This window comes from Danio rerio, chromosome 5, assembly GCF_049306965.1.
Source record: "Danio rerio strain Tuebingen ecotype United States chromosome 5, GRCz12tu, whole genome shotgun sequence".
In the NCBI taxonomy this organism is placed as follows: domain Eukaryota; kingdom Metazoa; phylum Chordata; class Actinopteri; order Cypriniformes; family Danionidae; genus Danio; species Danio rerio.
In genome coordinates this window covers 67576966-67593283 of record NC_133180.1, presented here as the reverse complement: position 1 = coordinate 67593283, position 16318 = coordinate 67576966, and the positions used below count along the sequence as shown (strand labels likewise).

The 16318-nt window shown below is 37.2% G+C and overlaps 2 protein-coding genes across 7 annotated transcripts in view; both read right to left on the bottom strand.

The window, feature by feature from the left end:
* The window catches only part of lrwd1 (leucine-rich repeats and WD repeat domain containing 1), a 779065-nt gene that overhangs the window by 556893 nt on the left and 205854 nt on the right, over positions 1–16318 (bottom strand). The window lies entirely within an intron of this gene.
* The window catches only part of ap2b1 (adaptor related protein complex 2 subunit beta 1), a 67081-nt gene that overhangs the window by 27628 nt on the left and 23135 nt on the right, over positions 1–16318 (bottom strand). For 3 of the 5 annotated variants that reach the window (XR_012405774.1, XR_012405773.1, NM_199919.2), the window contains 3 exon segments: positions 14366–14625; positions 12671–12863; positions 725–766 (listed from right to left, as the gene is read on the bottom strand). Coding sequence is in view for 2 of the 5 variants with exons in the window: in NM_199919.2 (NP_956213.2) it covers positions 725–766; positions 12671–12863; positions 14366–14625 (495 nt within the window). In the remaining 3 variants the exon portion in view is untranslated. 5 annotated transcript variants of the gene reach the window in all.

Here is a 16318-nt window from a genome sequence, read left to right as displayed (position 1 = left end):
CATTTAATCAAGTTTACTATCACATGTATAGCATGTTTCTAGCCTGATTTAACATAATGCTAGCATGTTTTAACATCCCACTGCTAGCATGTTACTAAAATGATTTAGCACACTGCAAACATGTTATCAGGGGGATGTTAGAAACATACTGCCTTTATGTTTACAAGTTTTAGCACATTGCTATCAACTTTCTAATATAATTTTCTACTGTTATTGCATTTTAATATGCTGTTTTCATGTTTTAACACATTGGTAAACAGTTTCTAGATCCAGTTTAAAACCAAACGTGGGTCTCTTTTTACACAGCTTATACTAAGCCACTTCCTCCCGCTGTAATTTGGCTCCAAATCTTCTAATATGTTCATTTTGACCCTTCTCTTATAAAACAGTGGACTACTTAGTAAGTATTCATCCTTGAGTAGCATTATTTGGTTTAATTAGCTATTAATAATTATCCTTTTCATTAAAAAACATCAGAAGATTTTAAACTGTTTGCAGAAATGTGTGGATGTGGCATGAAAATCCCCCGGCAGCACTTGAAGAAGTCATCCGAGAAACATCATACCGCCTCAAAGCAGGATGGACATTTGTGCATGCAACAGAAAGAAATAGAGCAGAACACAGAGCTAGGTGTCTATAAGGGCTGTATTAATAGTGCACAGCATGCAGAGTGAGGACAGGCGGACACGAGCGAGGAGAGAGAGAGACAGAGGAGCTCACTTACTGCAGGACTGCCCCCAACACCTCCTCCCAGATCTCCCCCGAGCTACAACAAGGGACACAAGACCCAAATCCAGGCCCACAAACAACACAACATGACACAGACAAACAGAGAGATCCATTAATAACACAATCCTGCTGTCAAGGAAGTGATGTCACAAATAACCATTAGATGCCATTTAGAAATACCATACATCAGCATAAATGAAATAGCCTTTAAAGTATATTTAAAAAGTTATTAAAGACCATGTAATTAAAAAGCTTAAAGAACGAAGCAACTTGATCTTAATCCTGTACATTATTTTAATAAACAACACAGCCTTTGTTGAATTCTGATACAGCAAAGGGGAAAATGTTGTAACTTTGGCAGCTTTCATTTTAAAAATCCTTTCATTGATGTTTACTTTCACTTTCTGCTGGCTTTTGCGCTGCATTCTTTAAACTGATGAGTTTGCAGCGTTAACTATAAACAAGCCACTTTAAACTCTGGAGAAAATGAAACAAAGTTAAATTGAGATGGGAGGGAATAGACTACAGTAAACTATAACCATAGTAACACACTGACAACCTGCTTCAAGGGCTGTTTGCATCCAGTGGGGAAATAAGCATTAACCCTTTCATGGCAGGCGTTGCTGAACACAGCTGCTGCGCTCGTGCATCCAGGTTAATCATGAACAACTCAGTGCGCATGCCCTAGTTGCACGATCGCGGTCTGATTGTTTCAATCAAGGTTTATATGCATCAAATACATAACATCTGTGCCAAACATTTCAACTGACGAACATATTAACAATAATACAACCGTATAGACCAATAAAATGTATGCATTGGCATGTTGCAGCCCTAATGAGTATGATTATGTAAAACTCCATATAGATACATATAGCAATGATTTCGGGTACTTACTTAGCGATGCACCTACACATATATGCACAATCCTAAAATGCTCTGCTAATTTGGACTCTATAATACCTGTTTTATAACTTTAAACTATCAACAACCACCACTGCGCTATATTCTAGTGATCATTCTTCCCGCTCCGTGGTGGATTTTGGCATAGTGCATTTCACGTGAGATGGCTGGGGTGAGTGGAAGAAACCAAGTCGCGGGGGGAATATTTTCTACAGAAATAATTTATGATTTCTTATGTGGCCCGGTACCAATTGTTTCACGGACCGGTACCGGTCCACGGCCCGATGTTTGGGGACCACTGTTTTACAGCATCAATGTTGTAATGTCACTAAAATACATTCAGTTAAATAAACTTTGTCATTCATTTAGTTGCTCAAGCGTAAAACGAGACAAAAAGCCGTTTACTCGTACGCGCCCGCTAGAATTGGCAGGCTAGTGCAGAAGCTCCATTGAATATACTGGGGTAAAATAAATGCTCATATTATAAAGACATGGCGGGGGGAAATGTAATTTAATGCAGTGCTTCTTGTACAATCTGAGACCCACTTTAAATCGGATATCACTCAGCCAGTGGAGATCGCTGATTTTTAAAAGAAAACAGACCTTAAACGGGCCGGTTTTTGCATTGGCATAGAGTTCGCCGGAAGCGCTTAACCCAGGTTACTGGCAAATTAAAAGTCCTATTAGCATGCTTCGGCATATACCTTATTTGCTCAAATAATAATAAAAAAAACCTCAATGATGATGTTATAAAGGTGTTCAGAAAAAGGAAAAATTTGTGATTTGAGAGACTGATAACGGCAGACAGAGGAGAGAATAATGTCAAATTTACGGTCATGCCCCATAGACGCTGCATTAGAAATGCCTCGCAAAGAAGAAAATTTGAAGCAAAGATGATACACTACATACAGAAACATATATAAATGTTCTTTTGTTTTTTGTTTTTCTAAATCTATATATAAAAAACTTTCAAGAATGTAAGATGCTGATGCGTCATAACAGGCTTGTGAAAATGGTCCATTCAATTTCTGTACCAGAATACAGTTAGACTCCCTAGAAAACCATCAAATAGTGCTATTCAAACTACCTTGTGAAACAGTAGTCGTATCGCAATATCGCAGAAAAACAAACACATCGCAATATCAGATTTTTCCAATATCGTGCAGCCCTAAACGGAATAAAAATAAAATTTTGCCATAAATTAGATTGTTAACATAATTAATAAAACATGGGTGGTAAATACCAGCAAAAATGAAGCATGTTTCATAGGTGAACCATGTTACTTCATTTATAAAATATAGACATATTTCCTTGCGTTCAGAATGAAACTCACTGATGCATCATGCACATACAATGGATGGATGCATTTAGAAAACGAATGAATCAATTCTGATTTCACGAGTATTACAGCACTGTTGATTATTTTTCTTAGTCCACATTCATCTCTCCCTGACCTTCAGACGTACAGTCACCTTGCTTTTCCCACTCAGAAAACGTGCATGCAGATTCACACTCAGCAGGACACAATTCGCAAGCTGAGCTGTGAAGCGCAACAAGCCATGCTTAAGGTCTGTCAAATGCAAAGACAAAAAAATCTCAGTTGATGCATTCTAATTCATATTGCGATTCATCTTAGACATGCTCAGTGGACTAGACCTGCTACATGTCAATATAAAACTGGCTAAAGAGCCCGTCGAGAGCGAGAGTTGAAAGTGTATCCCTTAGGGTGCTGAGTCTGCAGTGTTCGTGCACGGCTTTGAAACCGTCTTTCGACCTTGAGCAGTCAGATGGTTCTGCAGACTGTTCAATGTTTAACATTCTTCAGCTCTGAGCACTGTCTCCTTGGCAGAGAGATGACAAGCACTGGTATTTTATTGGAATGACTCACGTCGTCAGCAAGAGCATAGTCATTGTGTTGAATACAAAGCTTTGTGCGAGCGTTAAACTGACTGGCTGTTAAATAGGTTGAAAAGAAGAAGAAAAATAATTGGCAGTTTGTTTGACAATCTAATCCACTTCTTGTAAAACTACTTTGATTTGACTGCAGGATTTCGGTTTGATTCCACCTCTGTTTAGGGACTTGACGTAGGCCAGAAGGTCATTACATTCAGAATTAGTAGTACGTGGTGAATACTAGTAGGACAACTTACGTCAGAACTAAAAGAGCCCCTAATTTGCATTAAAAAAATGTCATATTTTGGTTTTGGGGGTCTCCAACAACATGCTGATATAGGTAAAAACACTCTTATTGTCTTTTAATATGCATTTATTTTATGTAATTATCCCAGCGACTCCCATATGAATTGTTCCAGCGATTCATTTGTTTCCAAACCCCTGCTTTAGCGAAGCTAAACATCGCTGACTGGCCCAATGACCGAGTATATTGCGATTGATCGACTGCATTCAGAAGGATACAGAGAGAAATGCCTACCACGGCTACAGTATGAAGTAATAATAATAATAATTCCTTACATTTATATAGCGCTTATCTGGGCACTCAAAGCGCTTTACACAACGATGGGGGGGGTCTTCTCATCCACAACTAGTGTGCAGCATCAACCTGGATGACGCAACAGCAGCCATTTTGCTCCAGACCACACACCACACACCAGCTGATTGGTGGTAAGGAGACAGAGTGATGAAGCCAATTATGATATGGGGAGGGTTAGGAGGCCATGATGGACAGAGGCCAGTGGGCAGATTTGACCAGGATGCCAGGGTGAAACCCCTACTCTTTTTCGAAGGACATCCTGGGATTTTTAACGACCACAGAGAGTCAGGACCTCGGTTTAACGTCTCATCCGAAAGACGGCACTCACTGAGCAGTATAGAGCCCCCGTCACTATACTGGGGCATTAAGACCCACACAGACCGCAGGTTGAGCACCCCCTGCTGGCCTCACTAACACCGACAGCAACCTAGCTTTCCCATGTGGTCTTCCATCCAGGTACTGACCGGGCGCAGCCCTGCTTAGCTTCAGTGGGTGACCATGTGAGAGTTGCAGAGAGCTAGCTGCCAGCTGACAAGTAGCAGAAAGAATGTGAGAGCCTAATGCAGAAATGCATTAAAGCTATGCAGTTAAAAACCAGCATTTACTCTACTCTTAACCATAACTTCAAGTAATAACAACAACAGCTGATGGTGGAAATAGCAAAGGCAAACAGCAGAGGATCGTGATTTCAAAAACGCATTCGAATCGGTAAAGGAAGAAGCACGCCTCACGTTTTTAATGTAGTTTTGGACGCGATATGTGAATAACCCCATACAGATTTAACCTGAGAGATACAGTACAAGCACTGATCTATAATCGGTACATGATTACAAGCCGCGCGGGGCCATTACAACTTATAACACACAATTAAACACATATTTTGCAAACTACACAAAACGAGGTAAGAATTTTAATGACACTTACATGTTATGATCTGGAGGAAGTAGAAACTGGTACATATGAAATTTAAAAGTCCCAGCCAAAGTCTGACAATGTCCCATAGTCTCTGCTGCTCATTCAATAGCAAAAAGTCCACAAATCCCACATTGCAGCGCAGGTTATTGTATCAAAAATCAGAAAAACGACAGGAACAAACACAGCACGACGTTGGCTATACTGTGTGTATAATTGTTGTGAAAATTAACTTTAACCCTTTATTCCCCTCAGCCGAATGATTGCCATCTTCACTTCATGATCAGTCCCGTGATCCCCCACGCCTTCGCTAGTGTATGAAGTGAAAGCGCATTCACATTTTACCGAAACTGTAACTACATATTTGGTGATGTATCGTTACGGTGTCGATGTGGTTAAACAAAAGATCCAAACCCTACTCGATTCGTTTATTTGACTCTGAGTCAACTATTTTACTAAAGAATCAATAGTTTCAAACAAGGTGCACTTTTAGATTTAAACCTCAGCTGGATGTGTTCATTCACTTGCTATGAAGGTCATTTTCAAAAACCCATAATAGGGGCTCTTTAATGCAACAATTATCGCCCTGGAAATACTGCTAAATATGATGCTAATTTTTAATTGATATTTGTGCTTGTTTTTTATTTGATTTTTTTGAAAAGTCCATGCTGTAGGGAAGACAAGTGTCAATTTTCTAGATGTAGATTTTCACTATGAAAAAAACAAGGAGGACCTCAGATATAGATATATATAAAAACAAATCAAGTCCTTGATGTACGTGTGTTGTGTTTTGTTTTCTTGCAATTAGTCTCATAACATTCAACAATTGGAAATTTTGTTGACAATAACTTCAAACTGTAGCAGGAAATGAATACGCGCATGATACATTAGCCATTATACTGCAGATTTATTGTACAAAGCAAAGGTTAAAACTAATAAAGCAAACACACATAATACAAATTAAAGCACAAGTGCTAAACGTAAAAGAGAAAATAAGTACTACTCAAAGGTTTGAGGTTAGTAAGATTTTGGGATTATACTTTTTAGAGTGTGCTTGTTACAATGTATTCATTTAACTACTGAGTAATAATAAATATAATTTTTACTATTAAGCGTAATTATAGTAATAATAATAATAATAATAATAATAAAAATAGGGCAGCACGGTGGCGCAGTGGGTCTCACAATTGGCTTACAGCAAGAAAGCCACTGATTCGAGGCCCAGCTGGGTCAGTTGGCATTTCTGTGTGGAGTTTGCATGTTTTCCCCATGTTCGCGTGGATTTCTTCAAGTTGCTTCTGTTACCCCCACAAGTCCAAGGACATGTGGTATTGGTGAATCGAATAAGCTAAATTTTCCATAGTGTACGAGTGTGAATGAGTGTGTATGGATGTTTCCCATTGATGGATTGCAGCTGGAAAGGTATCTGCTGCGTAAAACATATGCTGGATAAGTTGCCGGTTTATTCCGCTGTGGCGCCCTCAGATTAATAAAGGGATTAAATCGAAAAGAAAATGAATGAATGAATAATAATAATAATAATGATAATTAATCAATTACATGTACAGTTGAAGTCAGAATTATTAGCCCTCGTTTATTTCTTTCCCCAATTTCTGTTTAACGGAGAAAAGATTTTTTTCAACATATTTTTAAACATAGTAGTTTTAATAACTCATTTCTAATAACTGAATTATTGTCTCTTAGCCATGATGACAGTAAATAATACTTGACTAGATATTTTTCAAGACACTTCTATACAGCTTAAAGTGACATTTAAAAGCTTAACTAGGTTAATTAGGCAGTTTAGGGTAATTAGGTGAGTTATTGTATAATGATGCTTTATGTTGTTTATCAAAAAAAATAAAAATAAATAAAAAAAAAATAAAAAGGCTTAAAGGGGCTAATAATATTGACCTTAAAACATACCCATCAACACTCCTGTTTTCCCGCTAGTCTCCCGTATTTGAGACCCATCTCCCGTTTTGTTCTCGCTTTTAGAAAACTCCCAGAATGTCACTACCCCCACCCCCCGGTCCTCAGCTTTTTGGTATATTCCCCGGATTGCCGACCTTTGTAGTACTGACCAGGGACCCCAGTCTTCAGTTTGCCACACACCACAAGGGTCAAAAAACCATTATGATCAAACACCAGTTACAACAAGTTTTTAATCCTCATGTCATATCTTGCCCTGAGAAACTAAACCACCACCTCCGTTTCTCCCAAATCCTGGTTTAACCACTGGATGTAGCACATCTCAAGAGTCACAACATATGGTAGAGAAGTGGCCCATCAGCGAGCGGTGAAACTCAGATGCATCACTAGTGTAGCAGCAGGATTCAACACTCTTCCCTCCACCGTGCTAAACAAGCCTTGAGCTGCAATCTTCACACAGCAGGCCTGCGTCTCCATCCTGGTTTGTTCAGGGCCCCCCGTTCAAAGCTCTGACGCAGAAACTGCTCCAATTTGGACAGAAGATTACACAGAGGCGCAGCACCTGCGCGGCTCAGATATAGACGCTTCACATGTGCCACGCTCAAGGTGCCTCCTTCAGCAGCAAGATACCTGCTTGACAAATCCACTTAGTCACGAGGAGGTGAAAACAGGCTTTTTTATGGTTGGAGGACAAAATGAATTATTTCTGGATGTGAGGATTCTGGCAGGTCCCTTTAAAATGCATTTCCCATGAATATCCCTATCGCTATTAATAGGACGGTCCATCCAATATAAGGATTCAGTCATTTATTCAACCTCGTCTTGCTCCAGACAGTGTCATTTTCTACAATTGAGCACAATAAGGGTGTTGAAATGAATTTTTATTAGTCATTTTTTAGAGCTCAATAGCCTTTGTGAGTGTCACCAGTGTAGGGCTGGGCGATTAATCGAAATCGACATTCAGAACCTATAATCCAAGGGTCACCAATTTCGGTCCTGGAGGGCCGGTGTCCCTGCAGGGTTTAGCTCTGGCCTCAACACACCTGCCTAAATGTTTCAAGTATACCTAGTAAGAGCTTGATTAACTTGTTCAGGTGTGTTTGATTAGGATTGGAGCTAAAATCTGCAGGACACCGGCCCTTCAGGAACAAGTTTGGTGACCACTGCTATAATCAATCAAATTTGTCAAATTTTTTAAATTACTTTCCCTACCACGTGTGGAGTCACGTGACCCAGCTCGGTTTACACTTCTGCGTTGAGCGCAGCCTTCATGCGTTTGCATACCCCTCACTGTGACTAATGCTGACCTCTCAAAAACTGTAACTACACGTTTGCGACGATAGCGCAAGCTCTGTGATTGGTCAGATTGGTAGAGTTGACAAGCGTAGGCAGCGCGGAGAGGGCAAAAAAATAAATAAATAAAAGAATCGTTCATTAATGGGAATCAAGATAAAATGTTCAATTAATCGAGATTTAGATTTTAGGCCAAATCGTCCAGCTCTACACCAGGGGTGGATAGACTATTAAAAAACTAAATTCGTTTTCGTGTCTAAATGAAAGAGCGTGCCATTCAATTTATTTGGTTTTGTGTAAAACGGTTGAGAAAATGTTTAGAACGTAGCTTTGTTGATGAAAGTGTGTGGTTCTAGTGTTCACAAGATGTCTGTCTGCTTGCACGATAGAGGGAAAACACTTGGACATGTGTAATTACAACATGCTAAAAGTGCCCGTAGTTATCAAATTACTATTGTTAGGGTTCAAATTAGCATAAATGTGACCCTTACCACAACAGGCTTTTTCAGGTTGGAGCTGGAATTCACAGGCGCAAGATAAACAAAAGCGAGATGCACATCTCTATAGCAACCTTTCGCAACACAACTTCCCTAATACAGTGCACATCGTATAAAACCTATGTATTATCATTTGACAGTAACGGAGGAACGTTGCCAAATGTATTGAAAAGTGAAGTTTTTACAAATTTGTTATTTTATTAACTTAGTTAATTTTATTAAATATGTTCATAAAAGTTTACTTGAGTAGAAGTACACATCTTTAAATGTACTCAAAAAGCATAAGTTACCCAACAATTTTACTCAAGTAAATAAAGTAAATATGATTCGTTACAACCCACCTCCGACTGTCACAGTACATCCAGGTTGAGATTATACAATGTTCACCCAAATTTGGAATAATCCATCAGATGCAGGGTATGATGGGGATTCATTAACAACAATAGACACCAAGATGCAAGAACCCAACGTTTTATGCCATAGTGTGATACTTTCTTTTTTTAATTGGTTGTCTATCACATCTTTGACCAATAGGAGCACAGAAGCTCTTCTGTATGTAGCTCTCAAGCATGGCGAAACAAAATCAAGATGATGGCGTTACTGCTACTAGCTGGGATTATGAATAAGAGCTATATAGCAACAATTCCTTTTTTAATTACATAATTTGCATAACCATAGTCAGCTTATACTCTCTTTTGCTTGTTCTGCTTTCTGAATGACATCATGCATGTCATAAATGACCAGCCCAGGCTGATTGGAAATACGCCCCTAAGCCTACATTTTGTTAAATGTAAAATATGTTTCTCCGAATATGTTTATTTTCACGTTTCAGATGACAAATCCACATGAGGGCGCTGTTTACACTTTTGTGAATATGAAATATAATACAGGGCTTGTAGTACAGATAACTGAGCGAATCACCGGCCCAAACCTAACCAACTGTATTTTCAAAAACACATGCAAAACAAAACGACCACATAGTTTTACCTTGATTTTACATGGCTTTTTTTATCCCTTTTGTAGAACTGTGCTTCACTGCGTGTTATCAATCAGAAGTACGAAGTTAGCTACTCATCAAATTCACCATGCCACAAAAAGTTGTCCATATGAAGAAAAACAGGTGAGGTAAACATATTCGATTACAAATAAATTACATTTCTTTCTAGAAAATACAATACAGTATGGTGGAATATGTGTAACTAAATCACCTCAAAATATAGTATCACTGTAAATAAGTAATGATTTTGTGAAGGCTTACTTTTGTCAGTACACTTACTTTTTGCCCTTTAAGAGAGCATGCGAGATTTGCACACATCCCAAGCAAAAAATGTAAATCTCCTCAGCTACCCTCGGGTACTGTGTATGTGAGTTGAGCTGAAGATTTTTATGTGGGATGATGGCTGTGTATAAGTGGGCAACACATTCAGCCCTGAGGTTGTGGTGCTGTGGCTGCAGTGTGTTTAGGAGAGAAGAGCCTGTGGCTGTTGTGATAAAACACTTTGAGTTCTGCTAGAAAGTGAAAACACTGCATATACTGTACTACAGCCTCTCCAGATCAACACACACCAGCCCTGCAGCTACACATAAATCAAAATAAAACACATCTGAATTTTAGTTTTGACTAAATTTAACCTATAATGTTAAGAGGTTTTTGTTTACATTCAGCAGATTTTTGTTGCCTCGTTACAAATATAGACAACAAATTTCACAATGCACACGTTAAACAAACAAAAGTTACAGATAAACTGACCCTATGCCACTTTGGGCCTCTAAATAAAATTATAATCTGCCTTTCACAAATTTTGCAGTAGGCTGTGATAAGGTGAGATACTCCATGCCTTATTGCATTACCAATTTTCTATAATGCTGGTCTTGTTTTCATAATAAGAGTCCTACATCTATAACTGAATAATGGAAAAAAAATAGAATTGTTGTAATCTAATTAGGAAACATTGTGGCCAATCAAATGCTGCCTGAAGCGTGCATATTAATAATCCAATGTGCATTGTCAGAGTACTTTGTTCATTATGGCCTAGGATTTTACACTAACGTAATTTTCATGAGAACAAGAAAACAATGTTAAATAAGGCGCATGGTATGTCATTTTCAATTCCAAAGCTCTAATTATTCAGCTATGGCCATGTATATCCCCATTTTCAATCTATAAAAATTTAAATAAATTCATTTACATATTTCATCAGGCACTATATTATCTACATAAGCACATAAATCAGTGAATAATCAGAAGTCTTAAATAAATTAGTAAAAATCCTCTAATCCATTTTATGTACAACAACATAAATAGTTGTGATCATCCTTTACTTTCTGCTTTATTTATCACATTTGGATTGCCAGTGCAAAGCAGAAATTAGCAATGTGTCAATAAACGATAACCGCCTAATTGAAAGTCAGAGTATTAATTAAATCCCATTCCTATTGCAGCAAAACGCTGCTGTCTGACCCTGCCATTCTTCACTTTGTTGTTCACTTGAAGACCTCTCAAATGTAAAATATACTGCTGCAATCATGTCATGCTGAGCAGAGCGGTCTGAATCCCCTCAACAACACATGCACCAGTTAACACACAAACCCTAGAAAACTACTAAACTGAATGAAAATCCTACAGCAGCATCAGGATGGGCGCCTCTAAGGACAGGACTGTGCATGGCAAATGCTTCTGAATGACAAATTTTGAGCTCATTCTTAAGTGAATATAATTACAAACCTTATTAAGCGCTGAATAACAGAAAATAAAATTGTTGACTAGTTGGCAGAAGGAAAAACACTTGCATTTTGGCAATTAGTTTACACAAGAAGGTGTTTTGGAGCCAGGAAAAAAAGGGTTTTATAGCATGCAATTTTATACGTATGTTTATTACATGTTCAGTCTACAGATATGCAAACTGCTACTTTAACCAAAACAATGCAGGATACAAGACTACAGAGAAATGCACATTTTTCCATGCATATTTGTTTTACAGCACAACATTTTCTGTAATGTAGCTGTACAGAAAAGCTTTTCAGCTTTTTTTTATTTATTTATTTTTACCCTGAAACTATAAACATTTTTTTATTGTCTTTGTTTATTACCTATGAATTTATGCCTATTACTATGCCTTTATGTTTAATTTCTTTTAATTTGACAAAATCTAAATGTATACATTTTTAAATTGTTCCATCCATAATTTATTTTTCTAAATTATCACAAAAATTCTAAATAAAAAGCATATAAATTACAACATTACTTGAAAAGCATGAATATTAATATTATTTAGGGTTATTTTAAAGTAAATAAATTTATAAACATAACAAATATTTGCTACTAATATCTGCAATATTAGTTTTTATATTAGTCGTAAGCAAATTGTTATTTTCTTATTGTTTGGCTTAACTTGAGATACTAAAACAACTACAACTAAAAAATGCATAAAAACTGTAAGTTAAGACAGGTTAAAAAAAAAAAAAAAGTCAAACATTTTTAAATTACAAAATCTTTACCCAAAATGTTAAAAGAAAAGAACATAATCATAAAACTACTTCAAATGATTAACACAAATTACAATAGTGTATCTGCAATGCTAAAACAATACTTCTACAAAAGAAAAGCAAAACAAATCTTGGGGAACAACAAAAAAAGTCTTCCTATCTTACTAAATGGTGCTAGTTAAATGTTCCTTGTTCAAAAATAGTATATATAGTTCAATATAAAAGAGTTTATATAAAAGAAAACAAGACTAAAATACTAAAAATATATATTAATTATTCATTAAAACCTATTTAAATTTTTTTAAATTCTAAAATTATAATTAATAATTATTAAACCCTAATTATTGCAGGATTAGTAATTGGAAATAATATTTGGAGTAACCATGATGCAGACATGACAGATGTAAAAAAAAATCAAAATACGCACCAAACTGTCAAGACCACCTCCCAGGAGATCCACAGCCGCTATCTGCATGGAGGACACCTGGGGCACATTGACCGGTGGCCCGAGGTCCAGATTAAGCAGGTCTCCCAGAAGGTCACCCTGAGATGGGATGACCTGGGGTTGATCAATGGAAGCAGCCGGGCCGGTACTGACGGGACTCTCCCCGGTGTCGATACTGTGAAAGAAGAGTATACAAACTGAGAAAGGCAACACTAATTGAACAAAGGATTGGACCGACAAGTGTTTTTTCATTGTTCTAATAGAGAGGACAACGCAGGTTCTGTGTGGCTCTACTCTCAGTGAGTCCCCCATTGTATTACTAGACTGAGACTGATTCAGACATCCTTTTTTTTTTTTTTTTAGAAAAGCGAGAGAGATAAACAAATAACCATGATTTCAGAACTTTTGAGATGACAGACCACCATGACATTGGGATTTTGAGTTGTTTGTTAGATTAACACTTTTTAAAGGTCTCCTGAAATGGCCTTAAATGGATAGTCCACCCAAAAATAAACATTTACTCATTATTTACTCACCTTCTTGTGGATGCAAATGCTTGTGCTTTTTTTATTCTGTTGAACACAAAATATATTTTGAAGAATGCTGAATACCTGAAACCATTGAATAGAAAAAAAACAAATACTATGGAAGTCAATGGTTACAGGTTTCCATCATTCTTCAAAACATCTTCTTTTGGGTTTAAGAGAAATAAGAAACTTTGAAACAAGCAAACGGTGAGTAAATGATGACACAAAATAAAACACACACACAAAAATAAAAGAAAAAGTTGACTCAACTTAAAATTGTAAGGCAACTTGCTTTTTTGTATTGACTCAACTTAACTCAAAAGCTGTTCATCAATTTGCCTTACATTTTTAAGTTAAGTAAAAAAATTTTTGTTTCATGGTGGAGAATTAAAATTTTGGGGTGAACTATCGCTTTAAAGTGAGCAGCTTTGTTCGACGTGTGGCATAATTTCAACTAAAATATGAAAACAGGACGGGACATATTGAGATATGCTCCTCCTCTTTTAAAAAATAGCTAATAGTATTTTTGCCTATATTAAAGTTCAGCCAGTCATTAGGTTAAATGTCAGCCACAGTCCATAATAGCAATGCTGAGTTTCTAATTATTTCTTTGCTATAAAATACAACTTTCAGTGTAATTCAAATTGCTCTGATATGTTGTGAGACTTATGAGCCAAAGCAGATAAGACTTCATTCACCTGAATGGAAACCAAATGTACACTGTCTGAATCGTTTGTCCCCTTTATATTGCACAATTTGGGCCCCTCCCTTGATTGTTATGACAATATGACCATAAACATAGAGGAGTTTGGACCAACACAGTGTTTCAAGCATTTCTTCCTTGTATTTTTCAAGTATTTAGGTCAGGGGTGTCCAAACTTGGTCCTGGAGGGCCAGTGTCCTGTTGATTTTAGCTCCAACTTGCCTCAACACACCTGCAAGGATGTTTCTAGAAAGCCTAGTAAGAGCTTGATCAGCTAGCCCAGGTGTGTCTAAATGGGTTTGGAACTAAACTTTACAGGACACCGGCCCACCATGACCGATTTTGGGCACCCCTGATTTAGGTGAACCCTTTAAAAACACTCAAGTTACATGAAAAAAAGTGATCAACTTTAGTTATGGGAATAGCATCTTATAGGATAGTAGGTACCTGCCGTGCTGGATGGGCAGATGTTTGCGATGAATGCCATGGCTTCCCTCCACAAAGGCATTTGGGGGCTTGTGGTAGACTGAGGCCAGCGAGCCAATGTGGCAGATGAGCTCGTCCAGCAGGGTGGGCTCAATCAGGTCCGTCTCCTCTGAGATCAGAGGTTTCTCAGACAGCACCACCTCTTTAGCGGTGACAGGATCAGTGGACAGCAGACGCCAGTAGATGTAGCCGCGGTCACGCAGGTCAGGGTTATCAGAGTCCTAAGAAGAAAAAACTCTTGTATTAATAATGAACAATGGATGGAAACGCCAAGAAGTGCCTACAGTTAAAAAAAGGCTCACACTCACTTTTTTCAGGATTCTTTCACCTTTTCCAAAGTCAAATATAAGCATTTCTCTCATTTTCTCTACTATTCAACTATTCAAGCACTAAGTGTGGCAAATGAAATATTTAAATACATATAAATACTTTATCAGATGCTATTTGTTATAATATTTCATAGTGTAATATTCTAAGGAATATTATTGTCGGCATGTTTGCACCAAGTCTAAATTTATTTTGTCTTATTTAAAAGTGTGTTTAATTATGATCAACTATTTAGTAAGATCAATTACAGGGAATTTATTTACAATAAGGTGGTTTTAATGTCTTTTCTAACATGAACAAACAACAAGTACATGATTAGTAAATGCTGTAGTAGTAATAAATAACGAAGACTAACAATGTTCCATACACTTTTCGCTATTCAGTGCACTCAAACGACCACTCCTCCGTCATTGAAAGCCAGATAAGCATGTTTGTGTGTTCAATCTCTGGGTGAATACCTATTGCACAATCTAAATTATGATTAATGTCTTTTGAACCAGTAGTTTTTGAGAAAAGATGGGAAAAGTACGGCTTTCGCATTTGTACCAAAGATAATATATATTAACGGTGTTCCGTTCACGACTAAAATGGTGTTCTGTACAGTGTGCATAACTTTAATTCACTAGCAAAAATGGGCATTGTTTGACGTCTTATTAAAAATCAAAATATATAATAATATAACATAATCAAAATGTTATATTTTTATGCAGCAAACTTCATAAGAGAGGGAGACACAGAAAAGGGAAGCGTTTTTTTTTTTCGCAATAATACTGTTTTCAGGGATGATTGGACCAAGTTACATGTGTCCTCGTTCATTCACCGGATGCAACTAAAAGAGAAGGGATTTAACCCCGAAACTAATATCATTCAGCCCTGGAGTAAGTGAATCTCCTCTGCTATCTCTAACACAACAAAGAGACAGAGCAGGAAAGGTTTACACGTAATATTTTTTTCCTGAGGCGATTTAAAGCAAAATACACAATGGCACTCTATCAAACATATATACAATGATGAGGAACGTGGTTACTTACTGACTTATTAACGCACAGCAATAACACACAAAGAAATGACGGACTTTGAAGGAATAACCAAAATACAGGAGAGATCCATTATAGTGCACTGAACAAGTCTGAACAAGTTCCGCCCACACATGCGCTGCAGGCAGTTCTGTACAATTACGTAATTTATCGGCTTAAAGATATTGGGGTAATTTTAGACATCGGATCGATAACGATAATCTTACAAATAGCATTTATCGGCCGATAACGATATGGCCGCCGATATATAGTGCATCCCTAAGAATATACTATTTTTGTGTTTAACTTAAGTAAATGATATATTTAATAACTCTTATGAAAGTTTGAAATGAAATAACTTCACAATCATTTAATTTTTATATCATGTTTGTTTTATTACAGTATCACAATAAAAATATTAAAACATTAAATTCATGCAAATTAACGCTAAATTGAATGACCTTTTATGAATATAAACATCACCACTGCACAAAGATTATCCAAACAGCGTTTGCAGCCTGTCTCTCAGGCTCTCTGGCGGAAGTGCGCCATGCGGTAATCACCCACAACT